Here is a 20,862-nt window from a genome sequence, read left to right as displayed (position 1 = left end):
ATGTGTTGTATGATGTTTTATTCTTTTAACTTTTTGAGGGGCCCACCACCCAGTTCCCAAATAAATAACACATGGGGGCTGGAGAGATGGCTCAGAGGTTAAGAGCATTGCCTGCTCTTCCAAAGGTCCCGAGTTCAATTCCCAGCAACCACATGGTGGCTCACAACCATCTGTAATGGGGTCTGGTGCCTTCTTCTGGCCTGCAGGCATACACGCAGACAGAATATTGTATACATAATAAATAAATATTTAAAAAAAAATAACACATGGAGCTTATTCTTAGATATGAATGCCTGGCCTTAGCTTGGCTTGTTTCTTGCCAGCTGTTCTTAACCTACATTGACCTATCTACCTTTTCCCTCTGGGCTATTACCTAACTTCTGTATATCTTACTTTTCTTCTTACTCCGTGGCTTGCTGTATGGCTGGCCTCTGATGGCCTTTTCTCATTGCTCCTTGTTCTCCCTCCTCCCAGATTTCTCGTTCTATTTATCCTCTGTGCCTGGCAGCCCCGCCTATCCTTGTTCCTGCCTCACTATTCACCATTCATCTCTTTATTATTCATCAGTGTTTTAGACAGGTACAGTAACACAGCTTCACAGAGTTAAACAAATGCAGCATAAACAAAAGTCACACACCTGAAAATATTTCCCAACCACCGTATTTTCCTTCTGTCTCCATTCCTGCATACTTACTATTTCCCCTTCTTGGCTATTGTGAGAAATATAGCGAACCTGGCAGTGATCACTCCAGGGTCCTTCATTTCAGTTCTTCTGGATCAATACCATTTATCCCAGCAGCAGGGAAGTTACTGCAAAGGACTTCCCGAGACCGTCCATAGACGATGTCAGCAGGATGTCAGCAAAGCACTGAGCATCCAGAGTGACTAGTCAATTGCCCTTGTTACATGAACCTGCACACAGAAGGGCTGTATTGTATCATACCTGGGGGAATACCAAGATGTTCCATCTATTATATCCACAATGGTATAGAGTACGGAGTTTCTTTTCTTTCTTTCTTTCTTTTTTTTTTTTTTTTTGGTTTTTCGAGACAGGGTTTCTCTGTGGTTTTGGAGCCTGTCCTGGAACTAGCTCTTGTAGACCAGGCTGTTCTCGAACTCACAGAGATCTGCCTGCCTCTGCCTCCCGAGTGCTGGGATTAAAGGCATGCGCCACCACCGCCCGGCTTTTTTTTTTTTTTTTTTTTTTTTGGTTTTTCAAAACAGGGTTTCTCTGTGGCTTTGGAGCCTCTGCCTCCTAAGTGCTGGGGTTAAAGGTGTGCGCCACCACCGCTGGCAAAAAAAAAAAAAAAATTGTAGTCCATACTGGTCTCGAACTTGTGATCCTCCTGCCTCTGCCTCCTTCAGCAAATCCTACCGGCATGCACCACCACAACCAGTGAGTCTACTTTTGAACAATCACTAGAGTCTCAAGTATTTTATATTGATCCACACAAGTTGATTCTGAGTGTATTAGTCTAATGATCCGGTTTCACTCCTTCGCATATGGGTGTCACTTTCCTAGCATTTGTAGAAGAGATGAGCTGGTTGGATTTTTTTGTCAACTTGATATCAAGCACTAAGTTATGGGATCAACCTAAGTTTCACCAACAGAACAGATAGGAAAATTGATACATACACACACACACACATAAAAACTAAAATGAAATATTTTTAAAGGGATAATGTGAGCAGGAGTAAGTATAAAAATTACTTCCAACATACCTAATATTCTCTAGCGCTACAGTTACCAAGCTAATCTACATTTCACTTCGATTAATCGGTGGAGGGCTCAAAGACTGAAGTCTATTAAAGTAAAATTAAGTCTTCAAACAATTTAGACAGTAACATATGTATTTATATATACATATAAACATCCAATGTATAAATGAAATCCTTATATAAACATACAAATTCTCAACAGAAATAAATTATAAACAATACAATAAAAATTAAGCTTAATTTAGCATAGTGGTTTCTTTTTTTAAATAACTAAAACACATTTATACTTTAACAAATTTTGGTCATTTGAATAGAAACTATTCTGATTGGTGCATATTTTTCTATACAGCGATTCAACACACCCTGAGTTTCACTTCTCCATCTATGGTTAAATACATATCACACTAGGAAATAAAGATGTTTAAAATAAAGAGCTGTACATCTTGGTGTCGAGTTCACTGACATTAGTCAGACAGTTCAGCTAGTTTACGTCATGGTGAAAGGACCTTATTGATAGCCTTCGATTTGGTCTATGCGAATCTGGTGAGGTAAGCCCTCTGCTCCAGCACAGACCGCCAACAGTGAGCAGAGATCAGCACTTGCAATACTTTGCACAAGAGCAGCCTCTCTCGTGTTTCACTGCACTCTACAGCTTCTGGATCATCACCTGGAATTTACCTGAAGAACAGAACAGAAAACAAACATATTCATTTCCATACAGGAAGTAGTTTCACTCAAAGAACTTGCGTGTCAAAGGTCTTTTCGTACTCCTTAAGGTAGTCAATAAAGCCTATCCCACTGGACAGTTGTCTGGTTTATGAGGAGGTGTCCTTCCTACATCCTGGGTGTATGCCCCCCCCCACCCCGTGTGTGTGTGTGTGTGTGTGTGTGTGTGTGTTTTCTGAGACAAGAAGGTCTCATTATGTAGCCCTGGCTTCAAGTTCACCATGTAGACCAGACCAGGCAAGCTTCGAACTCACAGATACTGTCTGCCTCTGCTTCGTCAGTGCTAGGGTTAAAGGCATGAGTCACCATGCCTAGCAATTCTAAGTATTTCATTACTAATTTGTCAGTTGATAGAAAAAAAAATCCAGTTGGGCAGTGGTGGTGCATGCCTTTAATCCCAACACTTGGGAGACAGAGACAGGAGGATATCTGTGAGTTCAAGGCCAGCCTGGTACACAGAGAGAGTTCCAGGATAGGTCCCAAAGCTACACAGAGAAACTCTGTCCTGGAAAAAAAAAAAAAAAGGAAAAGGAAAAGAAAAGAAATATATTGAAACTCAATTAAATTTTGTTCTTGGTTAGTCCTTGAGTGAAAAGATATTACATATTACCAAAATAAATGTGAAATAAATGATACTAAAATGAAAGTTTCAGAATTTTTAGTTTCTTCTATATTTAAGAGAAACAGAACCCTGTCTCGAAAAACCAAAAAAAAAAAAAAAAAATTATGTAAAACATATGTAAGATGAACAAACTTACAGGCAGGCATTGAAGATACTTCAGCTGTTACAATACTTTTTATTCCCAAATTTGACAAGCCACCTCTGATTAAGCCACATGTAAATGCTAGATACTAAAAGGAGGAAAACATACAAAAAATATTAAGGATTTACTAAAACAATAAGGTATTGGTAAACAGGGAATTGATTTAAGCTGTGGCATCAATACATCATTGCTGTATTAACAGGAGAATGAGAGAAGGGGAGGACAAGGAGGTGAGAGCAAGAGGAAAAGGCAGAGGTAAGGAAGAATGAAGCTGTGAAGCTGGCCTTCAATCCAGAAGCAGGCTGATCTCTGAGTTCAAGGCCACGCAACCTCTAACTAGAAAGAAAGAAACAGCACAGACACTGTAAAAAGGCAGTTGGAGTAAAGCTAATTGTACTAAAGCACATGGGCGAATGACTAAGCTTAACCAACCTGGGGCTGCAGAACAAGGCCCTGAATCTAGTGTAACCACAGAACAGCAACAGGTTAAGTTTAGGTCAAGAAACAACAGCGTTGGCCTGTGAGTGTTCTCCATGCTGTGCACAGGGATCTAACTAGACGCTTAGCGCAGCTAGTCACTTTAGCCTCCTTAATTTCTATCTTCTCGGCCTTCCTATCAATACTGCTGACTAAGCAAAGATCTCTATGCTTCTTTTTCCTTTTTCCTCTTTGAGACTGGGTCTCAAGTAGTCAGTCAGGCCTCAAACTTCCTACTCCAGCTTCCGTCGCCCAAATACTAGCATTACAAGCATGTGCTATCGCATCCAGCTTCCTACAACCAAACATCTCATCTTGTTTAAGACTTAAAGCGTAGCTATGAAGCTTGTCTGTAATCCTAGAACTCAAGCGGCTCAGGCAGGTAGATCACTACAAGTTGGAGACTAGCCTGGGCTTTGTAATAGGAGCTCTTAACTCAGCAGACATCAATTCAGTAAGAAATTCATCAAGAAAAATCTTTGACTTATTCTTCACACCTGAAGAAAGTAAGATGCCCCAAAGTTAAGTGGAAACTAAAAATAGTAAAATGTGAATAAAAAGAGCAATGATGTCGATGTGTGTGTATGTGTGTGTATGTATGTATATTAACCATAAAAATGCTTGAAGCCTAACTTCATATGGTTCTAGCTCTGTGATTTTTTTTTTGGGGGGGGGGGGCGGTTCGAGACAGGGTTTCTCTGTGGTTTTGGAGCCTATCCTGTAGACCAGGCTGGTCTCGAACTCACAGAGATCCGCCTGCCTCTGCCTCCCAAGTGCTGGGATTAAAGGCGTGCACCACCACCGCCCGGCTAGCTCTGTGATTTCTACATCATAACTACACTGTATTTCAAATCTATTTCAGATATAGGAGGGAAAATTTTATAAACAAAAAAGAGGGCATTATAATCCTTGTGACATGAAGGCAGAAGGAGGGTATTAGGAGAAGACTTAGGAGGTCAGCACAAAGAAGGCAGACAAGGGGAGGGCGGTAGGCAAGGAGGACCAATAAGAACAAAGCATACATGAAAGAAGAATCATGAAATCTCTGTATGATTTATCTTTGTATGGTAATTTATAAAATTTAACAGAAAATTGAAGAATGGGGGCTGGAGAGATGGCTCAGTGTTTAAGAGCACTGGCTGCTCTTCCAGAGGTCCTGAGTTCAATTCCCAGCAACCACATGGTGGCTCACAACCATCTGTAATGAGATCCTGTGCCCTCCTCTGGCATGCAGGCATACATGGAGGCAGAATGTTGTATACATAATAAATATTTAAAAAATAAAAGAAAATTGAAGAATGAACAAATATTTACTGATAAGTAGCAAATTATACTTGCTTAGACACTTTAATTATTGCAAAGGAACACTCACATTAAAATTTGTTATTCTGTCAGGCACAGTGACATAGGCCTTTAATACCAGCTGGCCCCAAACTGCCTACCATTGCCTTCCAAGTGATGGAGAAAGGCATGAGATGCTGCCGCTGCCACTGACAGTTTACTAAAAGGCATTCTTAACTTGGATTGCTAACGTTCAGGTCAAGAAAAAACAGGGGGCTGGAGAGTTGGCTCAATGGTTAAGACTGCTTGTTATTCTTTTTTTTAAAAGATGTATTTATTTATTTATTTATTTATTTATTTATTTATTTATTTATTTATACAGTATCCTGCCTGTAGGCCAGAAGAAGGCACCAGGTCTCTTGAACTCAGAATCTCTGGAAGAGCAATCAGTGCTCTTAACCTCTGAGCCATCTCTCCAGCCCTCCATTTGTTATTCTTTTTTTTTTTTTTTTGGTTTTTTGAGACAGGGTTTCTCTGTAGCTTTGATGCCTGTCCTGGAACTAGCTCTTGTAGACCAGGCTGGCCTCGAACTCCCAGAGATCCACCTGCCTCTGCCTCCCGAGTGCTGGGATTAAAGGCGTGCGCCACCACCGCCCGGCCCCATTTGTTATTCTTGCAAAGGACAGGAATTCAATGCCCAGCACTCACATGGAAGCTCACCATCTCCTCAGGCATCAGGCACGGAAATAGTGCACAATATATAAGCAGGCAAAACACTCATACATGCAAAATAAGAAAATAAAAAGTCTAGAAAGAAAAAAAAAGATCTAGTTTAAGAAAAAAAGGATTACTCAAGAACATGAGCATGGGCTCCTCAATGAGCTGCTGAAATTACTGTTTACTTTCAATCAGTTGTGATTGGCTTTGTAATTTTTCCTATTCTAATTTTTTTTGTTTTATTACAAAATAAAATTTTATTAATACCTTTGATGCATGTTCTAAATACTGTTTTCCCGCAGAGAGCTGAGTAAGCAGTCGAAATTTGTTGTCCTGAAGCACATATATGCCCTGTTTAACAATCAAAAAGCAATATCAGAAGTCAATCTAGTCTTCAATCCTTAAAAATCACCTTACCCTAGGCGGGTGTAGTTTCCCATGGCTATGACTCCATCACAAAGTCAGCAGCCTGACCATAGAGTGAATAAATAAATAGATAAAATAGATAAGACAGGTAGATAAATAGACACATACAGATATAGATAGACAGACAGACAGACAGGTGAATGAATCAATGAATAAATAAATAAAAATACAAATCAACCACTGCATACCCAAACAAGTTCTTTTATAAGATTCACTTCTTAAAATTGCTTGTGTGAGTAGTCAATCTTGGCACATACCATTAATCCCAGCACTTGGGAGGCAGAGCCAGACGGATCTCTATGAGTACAGGGCCAGATTAGTCTACAAAGGGAGTTCCAGGACAGCCAGGGTTGTTACACAGAGAACCCTGCCTTGAAAAATTAAAAAAAAAAATGTGTGTGTGTGTATCTGTGTGTGAAAATGTGCCAGTGTAGCTGCTCACTGAGGTAAGAAAAGACATCAGATCTTCCGGAGCTGGAATTACGCAGCTATGAGTGCCCAACGGTGACCCTGGGAACTGAACCCGGGTCCTCTGTTAGAACAGCACAAGCTCTTAACTGAGCCATCTCTTTAGTCAAACCAAAGCAGGTTATTTAAGAGTTAAATACGGTATACGAATTAGACTTTAGAAATTATTCTAGCAGGGTGGTGGTGGTGCACACCTTTAATACCAGCACTGGGGAGGCAGAGGCAGGCAGATCTTTGTGAATTTGAGGCCAGCCTGGGCTACAAGAACTAGTTCCAGGACAGGCTCCAAAGCCAAAAAAAAAAAAAATCAGAAATTATTCTAAAGATATAAATACTATATAGTTCTGAATACTATCATTTCTGGTAATAATTAACAATCCTACACCAATTACTCTGTTGTGCTACATTCTACAAAGTTTGTTTTTCCCAGTTCTAACAGTTTTATTGAAAAATATGTTTTGGAAAAGAAGATCCATTTTATCATTTCTAGTCAGTGGAATGAAGAGCTGTGTCCAGGGACCCTTCACTAATGCTAAAAAGGACCTTGTTTTGTCTGCCTCTATTCATAGACCCAGTCGTGGAACAAAGTACAGTCAGTGAGTTATTCAGGTTTAACCCACAGACTGATCTCTTTCTCACTGAATCACTGCCATGAATGACGTTCCTGCCAACCTGAATGTAGAAAGCCCCAGGTATAAAAATACCAAAAATGAGATGTCCCTTTGCCCACTGATAGAGGCTACTTTTTGTTTTGTTGCACATACTACCATGCCCAGCTGGGTTTTTATTTTTAATTATATGTTTATAGTTATGTGTGTGAACATGTATGTGGATTCCCAAAGAAACCAGACACAACACACTGAATCCTCCTGGAACTAAAATATTAAGAGCTTGTGAGACATCTGTCATGGGTTCTGGGAACTAGACTCATGTCCTCTAGAAGAGCAATGAATGCTTAGTGGTTACCACTGAGTTATCTTTCCAGCTCTCATTTGCTACTTTTTTTTTTTGGGGGGGGGGGTTCAAGCCAGGGTTTCTCTATGTCACCCTGGCTGTCCTGGAACTCATTCTGTGGACCATGCTGGCCTCAAACTCAAGAGATCCATTTGCCTCTGCCTCCTGATGCTACATTTTAAATTTTAACACAACTTTGTAATTAGAAGAAAGAAACAGTTATAGTTAATGATAACTACGGCTCTTCCTTATTTCCTTTACCCTACTAGAGAAAAAGACTTAACAATATTATTAGAAAAGCATGAAGTTTATCCCCTCCCTCTCAGAAAAAAGAGTCCTAGGTGAGTGGAGAGACAGATGGCTCAGCTACTAGGATCATCTGCTACATTTGCATAGGACCCAGGTTCAGGGCAGGTACACTGAAGCTCACAGACTTCTGTAACTCCAGCTGCAAGAAATCTGGCAGCGCCGGGCGGTGGTGGCGCATGCCTTTAATCCCAGCATTTGGGAGGCAGAGGCAGGCGGATCTCTGTGAGTTCGAGACCAGCCTGGTCTACAGAGCTAGTTCCAGGACAGGCTCCAAAAACCACAGAGAAACCCTGTCTCGAAAAACCAAAAAAAAAAAAAAAAAAAAAAAAAAAATCTGGCAGCCTCTTATGGCCACTGTAAGCACCTGGTGCTCTTATATACATTAAAAAAAAAATTCTCAAAAAATTTAATTTAAATAAGTAAATTAAGGGCCAACAAAAATAGCTCAGCATGTAAAATCACTTGTGCACAAGCTTCACAATCTCTTCTGTATCCTGGAAACTTCAGTAGGAGAAACAACTCCTGGAAGCTGTCCTCTACCCTCACTGTGACGTATGCGCCACGCAAGCAGCTACATTCCCACACACATCACACACAACCATAGGAAAGTAAATACCTGATACAAAGGACATTCACAGTAAGTGACTTTCAGAAAATAGGTCTTCAAATCAACAAAGAACATATTTATCTAAATACCTGATGATTTGTCCTTAGATTATCAATTTGTTTCTTGAATACTGTAGTCCAAAAATCTTTACATATGAACTTCATGATGTCTAATTCATCCTTGAACCTTGCAGTATCTTTCGTAAACCTAAAAAGATCAACTTGAAGTAATACAATATATTTCTTCCAAAGGAAACAAAGGAGGAAGTTTTTTTCTAAGAAGAAGCAAATTATTTACTAATTTCTTTTTTTTTTTTTTTTTGGTTTTTCGAGACAAGGTTTCTCTGTGGTTTTGGAGCCTGTCCTGGAACTAGCTCTTGTAGACCAGGCTGGTCTCGAACTCACAGAGATCCGCCTGTCTCTGCCTCCCGAGTGCTGGGATTAAAGGCGTGCGCCACCACCGCCCAGCTATTTACTAATTTCTAAATGCCACTAGCACTAGACCTTTACTGACAGTCACACAGGGATAAACACCAAGCAAAGCCCATCTCATCTCAGTTATGTAATCATGAGGCTCAGGAGTCTATTTATTAGTCAGTCATATTTCAGTCATAATTCAAATTAGCACATAAAAAAACAAAAATGACGCAAGTGAGCATGGTGGTTTGTGCTATAATCCAAGCACTCTAGAGGCTGAGGTAAGGTCTCCACAGGTCTGAGTCCCAACCTGGACAAGGTGGAACATTGGGATACAGTATGAAACTCTATCTCAACAAAAAAAAAAGGAAAGAAAAGACAGAATGTCAGGCAGTGGTGATGCACGCCTTTAATCCCAGCACTCAGGAGGCAGATGCAGGCAGATCTCTGTGAGTCTGAGGCCAGCCTGGTTTACAGAGCAGGTTACAGGACAGCCAAGGTTAGAACACAGAAACACTGTCTCGAAACCCCCTGCCCAAAAAGTAAGCATAACTGGAGTGTTTTCTGTAAAATATAATCTATCTAAATTAAACCATTTAGATATTCATAAAGGAATACAAAAAAGCAAAGATCATGAACATAGACTTCAAGGCATTTCCATGCCTATTCAGTTAAAAAAATTCAATTCCGTTTTTAAAAACCTACTAAGTTTAAGCCCTAAGCAGAAAATGCAATGAGACTGTAAATAGGAATTTCAATATATTAGTCCTTTCATGGGGGAAAAAAAAAATCGCCTATGTAAAATAGGTCTTCCTCAATTATGAAAACAGGAAACTGGGCACAGAAGAGAATGGTTATAATCCCAGCGACAGCAGGAATAATAAGTCTGAAGACAATCTGGGTCACATAGCAGGGCCATGTCCATAAACAAAAATAATAAAGCCTGAATAACAGAGTTAAAGTAGCATCAGATCTAAAGAGAATTTTTTTCCAGTGATGGAACCCAGAGCCTCACACTCACTAAACACATGCTCTACTTCTGATATACCAGCAGCCTCTTAACAGCATGTTCAACTTATCATCCCCAATCAGAAATGAATTAAAAACAAAACATCTCAAGCTTCTGTAAGGATTTGAAATTGATCGGTGTTTATAACCTACCTGGCAGAAAATTTTCTGCTCATACTGCTCACCTTTCTATCAATCCTTGTCCCACTCGAAACCCCATGTTTTCCAGCTTAGTAATACATCGTCCATTTTCCTATCAAAAAAAAAAGTTTTGAATACTTAGAATTCTAAGGCATCTGTATTTTAAAACAATGAACTAGAAATCAGAGGCCAGGAAGATGGTTTAACAGGTAAAGGTACTTACCACCAACCCTGATGACTTAATCCACAGGACCCATGCTAAAGGAGAGAAAGAACTCTAGGAGTTCTCTGACCGCCACACGTGCCATGTGCACTATGACATGCACATGACACACTCAGGGACATGGGCATACACACAAACTAAATTTTTTTAATCAATATCTTTTATTTTTTTTTAAAGATTTATTTATTATGTATACAGTGTTCTGCCTGCAAGTATGCCTACAGAGAAGAAGACACCAGATCTTATTGCAGATGGTTGTGAGCCACCATGTGGTTGCTGGGAATTGAACTCAGGACCTCTGGAAGAGCACAAAGTAAGCCGGGCGATGGTGGCGCACACCTTTAATCCCAGCACTCGGGAGGCAGAGGCAGGCGGATCTCTGTGAGTTCGAGACCAGCCTGGTATACAGAGCTAGTTCCAGGACAGGCTCCAAAGCCACACAGAAACCCTGTCTCGAAAAACCAAAAAAAAAAAGCACAAAGCGCTCTTAACCCCTGAGCCATCTCTCCAGCCCCATCAGTACCTTTTCTATATACCACTTACAAAGAAAGAAATCAGGGGAGGGGGCAATTCACAATTACTTTAAAGGTAGAAAAGGCTCACAATAAAAACTTTAACAACTTTCTATTTAAATGTTTTATTTTAAACATTTTTTTCTTGTTTTATATTTATTTTATCTTTATGTATTGGTGTTTTGAGGGTGTCAGATCTTGGAGTTACAGACAGTTGTGAGCTGCCATGTGGGTGCTGGGACTTGAACCAGGGTCCTCTGGAAGAAAAACTAGTGCTCTTAACCAGTCCCTGCTATAAGTATCTTGAGAAGGCCATCACGGCACACAAGAGAAGAGGACAGTTTGTAGACATTAGTTCTCTTTCCCCATATGAATTCAACTCAGGTCCTCAGGCTTGGCGGCAGGCACCTTTGTAAGTAAGCAACTCAACAGCCCTAAATTTGACTTACATGTAGTGTGTACACGTGTGTGCACGCCATACTCACAATGCACATGTGGGAGTCAGGACAAATTGAGCTGGCTCGCTCCTTCCCCCATGTGGGTCCAACTCAATCTGTGCTGACCCCACATGTCATTGTGAGTCTGGATCTGTGCTGACCCCACATGTGCATTGTGAGTCTGGATCTGTGCTGACCCCACATGTGCATTGTGAGTCTGGATCTGTGCTGACCCCCACATGTGCATTGTGAGTCTGGCGCACGCGCGCACAGACACACTGACACACTTGAATGAAGTTACACCATTTTAGGAGATAAAGCTCACCCCAGAGCCACAGGCTAAGGAAAACCTCAGTGCCAGGTGTGGGACACCGCTCTGAGAGCTGCTGCTAAGAGGAGTCCAGGAGACTTTCCAAAACAATCCCTTGTCCTTCGCTGCCTCCCAGGACCTGAAGAAAACCCTACTGATGAAGACACAACATACTTCATGCACAGAGTTTGGATGAATTGGGCTGGAACGAATTAGAAGAACACTCCCTGAAGGCTAGCTACCACAGTATCCAAATATGATATGCAAACTGCCAAGGGAGAAAGCAATCAACAGTCCTACCCAGCTGGGATGCCTAAAAACCACAGCAAATACCAGCATAGCAGAATGTCCCCAAGGGTACAACAGTGGCACTTACATCTCGGGGGTAACCAGCAACCACCTAATTGGACATAAGCCCTGTTCAAGAGGAAGGAACTCATGTCTGATACGATGATCCTAGCCGGTGAAGTCATGAACTCTAGAGAACCTCCACTGCCCTTTTCCTAAGCCAGTATAATTTCTAACTGCACTCTTGATACTTACTTTATACCTAGATGTGTTTCTTCTGCAGCAGATGGAGACCATTACAGAAACACAACAGTAAGACAGAGAAGACAACTGACTGTGACCTGCCCAATGCCAACTGACACATTCACAACGCAAGCCCTAAACATAAGGCTCAGGGAATATGGGGAGGGCACTGCAAGAACCAGAGGACCAGAGCGACAAAGAGACTTTGTCGTGCCTCCTGTATGTGACAGGGAAGCTGCACTTGTAAACTCTCAATAACAGTCACCTAAACAAGACCTACAAAGTAACAATACCAGCTGACATGCCAACAGACGGGAGCTATGAGCAATTAGGGACTGCAGAACTAGGGAGAATCAGTCTTCTTGAGGGAGGAGTCCCTTATAGGTTGTCCAATCCCAAATGGTCAGCCCTGAACAATACACACAATACTACAACCCTAAACAACACTAAAGGAACTCAGTAGGGTGTGTGTGAATAATAATTAAGAATAGGTCATGTTTGAAAGTGGGGGGACATGGGATAAGTTGGAAGAGAAAAAAGAAGTGGAAATGGTGTAAAAACAGTACTAATACACCAAATTTTCAAAAAAATTAATTACAAAAATAAAGCTGATGAAAAGAAGGAAAAAAGGCAGTAGATGAAATACCTCTCGTGTTCATGGATTAGAACATATACTGTGGAAGTCGGCACCCAGTCCCTATCAAAATTCTAGTAACATCCTCACAGAACCAGACAAATGAAACCTAAAAACTGTATCAGATTCACATAAACCAAAGCAATCCTGAGTGGAAAGAGTAATGCTAGAGACAACACAATATCTGATTTTCTATTACACTCCAGTTCTACAGCATGATATTGGCACAAAAACAGAGACCAATCCCAGAAACAAACTCACACAGCCACAGCTGATTCTTCATAAAAATAGCAAAAACATACATTAGTGAACAAAGCTGGGGATGCAGCTAAATGACAGAACACTTTCCCATAAGACCCTGGGTACAATCCCTAACAACTGGGGTGTGTGCAGCGGGCAGGGTGAAATCCCTGAAAAAACTGGATGTTCAAGGTAAAAGAATGAAAATAGATCTCTAGCTCTGCACAAAAATAAATGCAAGGGGCTGGAGAGATGGCTCAGTGGTTAAGAGCATTGCCTGCTCTTCCAAAGGTCCTGAGTTCAATTCCCAGCAACCACATGGTGGCTCACAACTATCTGTAATGAGGTCTGGTGCCTTCTTCTGGCCTGCAGGCATACATGTAGACAGAATATTGTATACATAATAAATAAATAAATTCAGATGGATCAGAGACCTTAATGTAAAAATCTGAAATTCGCCGGGCGGGGAAGGATGGCAGAGGCAGGTGGATCTCTGTGAGTCTGAAGCCAGCCTGGTCTACAGAGTAAGTTCCTGGACTGGCTCCAAAGCCACATAGAAACCCTTATCTCAAAAATAAACAAACAACTGACATACAAGATCATATGTAATAAAGGGTTTCTACATAACAGTCAGCAAAGTGAAGAGACAGCCTATAGAATGATGGAGTGGAAAAACATCTCTGCTAAGTATACATCAGTCATGGGATAGCTATCTACATTCTGTAAAGACCTCAAAAAAAAAAAAAAAAGTCCCAAGGGGATATCTACTACTACAACTCTGCTAAATGGATACAGTACTGAAGCAACACCCAGCACTTCATCTTTATACCACAGTTAATGCAGCTCTCAACCTCATCAGGGACCTTGTCTGCAGTCGATGGCGATTAACAAAGGCCCACTCCGGTCCCCAGGAGCAGACTACGACTGCAGAGTGCTCCTCCCTACACAGGACATCCACGTCACCCACCCTCCTCTCCAGGCTCAGGATCATCAGAAGAAGGGGAGAAATACTGTAAGAAAAGCCACACCCACCTCTCCCCTCCAGCAGACTCTCTGCACCTCCTTCCCAAGGGCCTACTCCAGTAAATGGACAGAACTAGAAAAGACCACATTGTGTGAAGTAACCCAAAAAGCCAGACATCACAAATTCCCTCTCATTTGAAGTTCCTAGCTCAAAATTTTTAGATATGGTGTGAAGATCTCACCCTTCATTAAGGAAATCTCTTTTTGCAACAGAGACCACTACAGAAAACCACAACCATTCAAAATGCAGTGGTAGAGTCCAATCCCAGCTGATACATCTACAACACAACTCCTGCACCTGAGGCTCAGGGAACGTTGCCAAAGATGTAGAAAAATTGTAAGAGCCTGAGGAATAGGAAGTTTGCTGTGAGACTGTCTCCTAGAAATGTCAGAAGCTACACCCATGGAATCTAACTGACACATCACAATATTTTTCTCTTAAGACCTAGAAGTACCCCTAAACCTAAAACAGCAGAGGGCTAAGAGAGAAGACTTAGCCATTAGGAGCTCCTCCAGAGGACCTGGGTTCAATTCCCAGCACATACGGCAGCTCACAACCATTTGTAATGGAAGCTCTAGGAGATCTGATGTCCTCCCTCTTCTAGCCACCTTAGGTATTGCATAGATACAATGCATATATATGTATCTGTGTATATACATACAAACAAAATATCCAGGCACATTTTTAAAGTTTTTAAATTAAAAAAAGAAAAAAAGAAAAAAAGAAGTCATTGAGATGGGTTAGTAGGTAAAGGTGCTTGCTAGCAAGAGTGGAGACCTAAGCTGATCCCTGGAACCCACTGAGTGAAGAGCTGAATGTACTGAGTTCTCCTCTCACAGGCGTACAGTGTCACAGCTACCAGGAGCAAAATTAGTACACAGACAACACCCATGCACACAAAATAAAATAAAAATAAGAATGTTAAAAAGATTTATAGTTTGTTTAAAACCATACTTTTGTTACAAAAACAATCTCACAGCAACAGTGTCACCCGATGATGATAACATAAGAGCTACCAAACCAGCTTGATGTGTCTCAGACTGTGCTCACAGCCACTGTCACCTTCTCAACTTCTGGATTCCTCCGCCATCTCTAGCTGGAAACATTTTGTAGCATTTTGTAGCATCATCAGACCCTGTTGTTTCTTGACTTTGAGAATGTCTTCCGCACCATCTAATGGAGGTCCATGTACTCATCAAAGGCGAACTATTTGCAAGTGTCTGAAAATGAGGATAATGGACCACTGTCTGCCATAGCATAAGTCATAGAGGCCACTGGAGCAGAAAAGTCTCCTCAGAAAGTAACTTTAAAAAAATAAATAAATAAAAACCAGGCAGCATGGTGGCACATGCCTCTAATACCAGCACTCCCAAGGCAGTAGAGCTCTGGGAGTTCGAGGCAAGGCTGGTCCACACAGGGAGTCCAAGCCAGCCAGGACTGAATCGTGAAACACTCAGTTATCATCGTTGTCATCACTGTTGCTCCATGTCGATTTTCCCCTCCCAACTACAAATACACTGAAACAGGTAAACAATTCCAAACTTTTGGGTTTTGTTTGTTTGTTTATAAGGATCTGTTGTGAGCAAAACAACTATATTTGTATTATTTTGGGCTAACCCACTGAAAAAGTAAATAAAAAGTAGGAAGATGAGAAAAAAGGGTGGGAAGCCAGGCAGTGGAAGGGCACACCTTTAATCCCAACACTCTGGAGGCAGAGGCAAGGGAACGTTTGTGAGTTCAAGGCGAGCCTGGTCTACAGAGTGAAGTTCCAGGACAGTCAGAGCTGTTATACAGAGAAACCCTGTCTCAAAAGAAATAAAGGAAGGGAGGGAGAGAGGGAGGGAGGGATGGAGAGAGGAGGGAGGAAGGAAGGAAAAGTGGTGGGATTTCATGATAAAAGATAAAGGAATGAATGTATTATTAATTGTTTGGGGGTGAGAAAAGCCTAAATGTAAGCTTAGGGAAAATAACAAATGAGTAAAGGTGGAGGGTATCTGTTATAGATAGGTATAATTAGAAACAGGATTTGAGCTCGGCAGTGGTGGTGCATACCACTTGGAGGCAGCACTCAGGAGGCAGGGGGCAGGTGGATCTCTGTGAGTTTAAGGCCAGCCTGGTCTAACAAAGTGATACAGAGAAATACCAAATAATCCCAACACTCTGTCTCAAAATACCAAATAAATAAATAAATAAATAAATAAATAAATAAATAAATAAATAGAATTTGAGGAGGCTGCTGGGGTGGCTGAGCACTTACATGCACTAGCTGTTCTTGCAGAAGACCTGGGTACATGGCAGCTCACCACTGTCTGTACCTCGAGTTCCAGGGACTATGAAGCCCTCTTCTGGTTCTGTGGCATTAGGCATGCATGAAATGCACAGGCAAACACGCAGGCAAAATATCCATACAAAGAAATTTTAAAAATTTGAAGGCCAGGTGTGGTGTCACATGCTTTTAATCCCAGCCCTTGGGAGGTAGAGTTTTGGGCCATCCTGGTAACACTGAAGCTCCAGGTCAACCAGGGCTACACAACCCTGTCTCTAAACAACCAAAACCCTCAGTTTCAATCGTCTTCCTAATGGTATTTTTATTTATTCCATGCCCACCTTTCTTTTGTTTTTTTGTTTGTTTGTTTGTTTTTTTGTTTTTGTTTTTCGAGACAGGGTTTCTCTGTGGTTTTGGAGCCTGTCCTGGAACTAGCTCTTGTAGACCAGGCTGGTCTCGAACTCACAGAGATCCGCCTGCCTCTGCCTCCCAAGTGCTGGGATTAAAGGCGTGGGCCACCACCGCCGGGCCATGCCCACCTTTCTTATAATTTACAATCTGTCAGCACTGTTCCTTAAGTGTCTTAGAAATTAAACCTGCATATAACTCAGTAGTCTCCGTACCTCTTCTCTTCACCCCTCTTACTAATCGTGCACCCATCCAATCCACATGCTTTATCTATACGGGATAATTTTACCTCCATTCCCATATTTAACCAAAGCTTAGAGTCCACCTCCCTACCTCTTAAGCCTCCTCTCTGCTCTCTTATCTGTTTTAGTTCAGACCTCGATCATCCTCTGCCCTGACTCCTGCAATAATACATCTCCTCACTACAAAGATCTTTCTCTAGTCCACACACTGAGCTATCTTCATAACAAGCAAATGGACGACTCCATTCCCTAACTTTAAGTCCCCCACTGAGAAACATCTGGAAGACAGAGGCAAGCAGATCTCTGTGAGTTTGAAACCAGCCGGGTCTACAAATAGCAAGTTCCAGGCCAGCCAGAGATATACAGTAAGACCTCGTCTCAAAAACAAAGTCCTCACTCTTTCCTAACTCTGTGACTGTAACCAGGATGCTTTCCTTCCCTGGCCTTCACCCTCTTTATCAGCAGCATTAAAGAAGGGGCTACTGCCAGGTGTGTCAGCACATGCCTTTAATACCAGCACTAGGGAGGCAGAGTTAAGAGGATCTCCGTGAGTTCCGGTCCAGCCTAATCAACATATCGAGTTCCAGCCAAACCAGGGATAAAGGGCTTTTTTATTTTTATTTATTTTTTTTAATATTTATTTATTTATTTATTATGTATACAGTATTCTGTCTGTGTCTGCAGGCCAGAAGAGGGCACCAAACCCCATTACAGATGGTTGTGAGCCACCATGTGGTTGCTGGGAATTGAACTCAGGACCTTTGGAAGAGCAGGCAATGCTCTTAACCACTGAGCCATCTCTCCAGCCCCAAGGGCTTTTAAAAAAAAAAAAAAAAAAAAAAAAAAGGCCTGCTGACCTGACCATAACTTCACACTGTCTCATTTCTAAAATTTGATAATATTCTGTGATTGTATGCCTAATTGCGACCCAATACTCTAATCATTAAATTCCAGTCCCACTAGATGTTTCCTAAAAGAATCATGAGGAAATAAGAATTTCCACGTCCGATGTAAGGATGGGACCAAACTCCTAAAACCAGTTCTGATAAAATAAACACCAAATATTTTAAGCAATTAATTTAAGTGTATTCATAATTATTGCTAAAAATCTTGCAAAGTTTCCTATGCTTTAACTCCAAGCTTCATCACGGTTTGGCCCTGGAATTGTGTGGAGTGGTATTCTGAGTCAAGAGATGAAAGAGCCTCTCAGGGATAGCGGTTGTGGGCCTCTCCAAGTGCTGGGAGCGCCAGGAAATTTAAGCAGATATGCCAAAATCAGCTGCTCTCCAGCAAATCCTCATAGGGCCAATTATTAGAAAAAAAAAAAAAAACATACTGTACCCCAAACTGAAGACACAAAACAGAAAGGGATGCGAGACTAACTTGGGGCGGACAGCCGAAACACAGGTTATATGCTGTGGGATGCCTCGAGGTGGACCAGTTCGGTCTAACCTAATGGTTACGGGAGAAGAACGGACGAGTCCGGCAGGATCTCGGGGTGCATCCCGCAGGATCTCGGGGTGCATCCCGCAGGATCCCGGGGTGCGTCCCGCAGGATCCCAGGGTGCATCCCGCAGGGCCCCAGGATGCATCCCGCAAGATCCCGGGGTGCGTCCCGCAGGATCCCAGAGTACGTGGCAGCACTCACCACTTCCCCCTGCTCGGCGGACTTGTACACTCCGGACACCATCTCGTTATGTAGAAGCAAAAACAACGCCTCGTCCGCCATTTCCCGCCGATGCCTCCAGGGCCGAGTCGGCTCCAATTTAGTGCGGGACTCGCGGTTCCCGTTAGCCCGCGCCGGTGGCCCGCGCCAGACCCCGAGAGCGGCGACCTAACCCCGCTGCCAAGGCCGCGGAAGGCCGCCGTGGACCGACCGCGCCCCTCCCCAGGGCCGCCGCCACTGGGCCCCGAGACGCTGTGACAGCTCCACACCCCGCCAAGACTAGGGCGCCGAGAATGGGGCGTGAGCAATTTCCGGTCTGGGGGTGAGCGACTTCCTGTGTCCTGCCGGGCTCTGGGAGGGAGGTAATAAGGGAGCTGCTACCAGCTAGCCCAGGTTCTCACCAGGACGAGGCAGAGTCAAGGTGCCCTAGGGCTGGAGGGTAAAACCCAAGGTGTCTGCCTTGGAAGTGGGGCGTAGTGGTTCATGCATGTAATCCCACCCAGCACGCTGAGGCAGGAGGATTGCCTTGAGTTTGAGACCAGCATAAATTACAAAATGAGACCTCTGTCAAAAATAAATAAATACATACATACATTGCAGAAAATCTGTTTGGGTGGTAGCTCACATGCCTTTAATCCCAGCACTCGGGAGGCAGAGGCAGGAGGATCTCTGTGAGTTAAAGACCTGCCTTGTCTACAGAGCAAGTTCTACGATAGGCTCCAAAGCTAAATAGAGAAACCCTGTCTCCAGAAACAAAACAAACAAAAAATGTTTCTGCTATCTCGGTGTTAATTATAAAACGTGGGCCGGAGGGATGGCTCGGTGGTTAAGAGAACTCAAACTCGGTTCTCAGCACCCACATTAAGTGCCTCTTGACTGCCTCCTGTAGGGGAGGATCTGATTCCTTTGGCCACTGTGGCCACGTGCACTTAGGAGCCCCTGGGGACACACAACACGGCTAAAGTGGGAAGAGGAATAGGATCTGTCTGTCATCTGTAGCTATATGGTTTGTGACCCATTGGAGTATCTTGAGATGTAAGACCCTGTCTCATAAACGGAAAAAATGATTGAACTGTGAGTACGGGAAGAGTCTCTGCATAGCTCAAGCTGACTTCAACCTTTGGGCTCCTCCAGTCTCAAAAGTGCTGCTGTTGAAAGTTTGCATCAGCACGCCTGCTTCTAAATGCTGCTCAGACTGCAAATATCAGATTACAAAAACAAAAAACCTGAAAGCCATCTTGACGGCAAAGATTTTGGGAGTTGGATTCAAGGGACAAGTAGAGCTCCCTCCAATGCAAATTCCTGACGTTCCCAAAAGAACATTTTCCCTGCAATCTTTCTAGACAAAGTTCTGAAGAAACTTGGAATCATTGTTATTTAGAACAACTGCATAGGTTTGTTTGTTCTGTTTTCCTAAAAAGTTCCTTCTAGCATTTAGATTAATTTATGTCATTCATCGTATGAATCAAACATAAAAGTTCCACCTGAAAGCCACACGGGGTGATCTGAGCCTGTAATCACAGAGTTTCAGAGACTTTCAGCACGACAGGGACAGATGCGAGGCACCGCTCCATTCTCACCAGCAGCAGCCTGGAGGATTTCCATGATCTCTTTTTCTTTTTTCTTTTTCTTTGTTTTTCTTTTCTTGTTTTTTAGAGACAGGGTTTTCTCTGTGGCTTTGGATCCTGTCCTGGAACTAGCTCTTGTAGACCAGGCTGGTCACAAACTCACAGAAATCTGCCTGCCTCTGTCTCCCAAGTGCTGGGATTAAAGGCGTGCGCCACCACAGCCCAGCAATGATCTCTTTTTTAAAAGATTTTTTTTTTTATTCGAGACAGGGTTTCTCTGTAGCTTTGCAGCCAGTCCTGGAACTCATTCTGTAGACCAGGTTGGCCTTGAGCTCACAGAGATCCATCTGTCTCTGCCTCCCTAATCCTGGGATTAAAGGTGTGTGCCACCCAGCAAAATTTATTATTAATTTTTTATGTGCATGGGCGTTTTGCCTACATGTATGTTTATGCACCATTTGCATGCCTGGTGCCCTTGGAACCCAACAGGGCATCAGACACCCTAGAACTGGAGCTTCAGATGGTTGTGAGCTGCCATGTGGGTGCCAGGAATCAAATGCCAATCCTCTGGAAGAACAATCAGTATTCTTAATCACTGAGCCATCTCTCCAGTCGCATAAATTTATTTTATTCATAATTGTGTGTATTTGTATGTACACGGGCATGGGCGTGAGTGTGGATGCTCCAGAGGCCAGAAGGTGGAGGAACCCCGAGAACTGGATTTACAGATAATTGTGAATTTCCTGATATTGATATTGCAGAATAGTCCTTTACACTGAGTGAAGGCA

The 20,862-nt window shown here is 42.5% G+C and overlaps 1 protein-coding gene across 2 annotated transcripts; it reads right to left on the bottom strand.

The window, feature by feature from the left end:
* Positions 1-1,209: 1,209 nt before the first annotated feature.
* Trappc6b (trafficking protein particle complex subunit 6B) lies at positions 1,210-18,940 on the bottom strand. Of its 2 annotated transcripts, XM_057783203.1 has the most exons (6): positions 18,489-18,895; positions 10,058-10,125; positions 8,538-8,655; positions 5,952-6,035; positions 3,204-3,297; positions 1,210-2,397 (listed from the first exon to the last, which is right to left on the bottom strand). In XM_057783203.1, the coding sequence occupies exons 1-6, from the start codon at positions 18,567-18,569 to the stop codon at positions 2,366-2,368; spliced, it is 477 nt and encodes a 158-aa protein (XP_057639186.1). In that variant the 5' UTR covers positions 18,570-18,895; the 3' UTR covers positions 1,210-2,365. The 2 variants fall into 2 exon arrangements, with proteins under 2 accessions (XP_057639186.1, XP_057639187.1); XM_057783204.1 differs by lacking the exons at positions 1,210-2,397; positions 3,204-3,297 and adding an exon at positions 3,309-3,545 and having other exon boundaries at positions 18,489-18,940.
* Positions 18,941-20,862: the final 1,922 nt, after the last annotated feature.

Source organism: Chionomys nivalis, chromosome 10 (assembly GCF_950005125.1).
Source record: "Chionomys nivalis chromosome 10, mChiNiv1.1, whole genome shotgun sequence".
In the NCBI taxonomy this organism is placed as follows: Eukaryota; Metazoa; Chordata; class Mammalia; order Rodentia; family Cricetidae; genus Chionomys; species Chionomys nivalis.
This window is presented reverse-complemented; position numbering and strand designations above follow the sequence as displayed.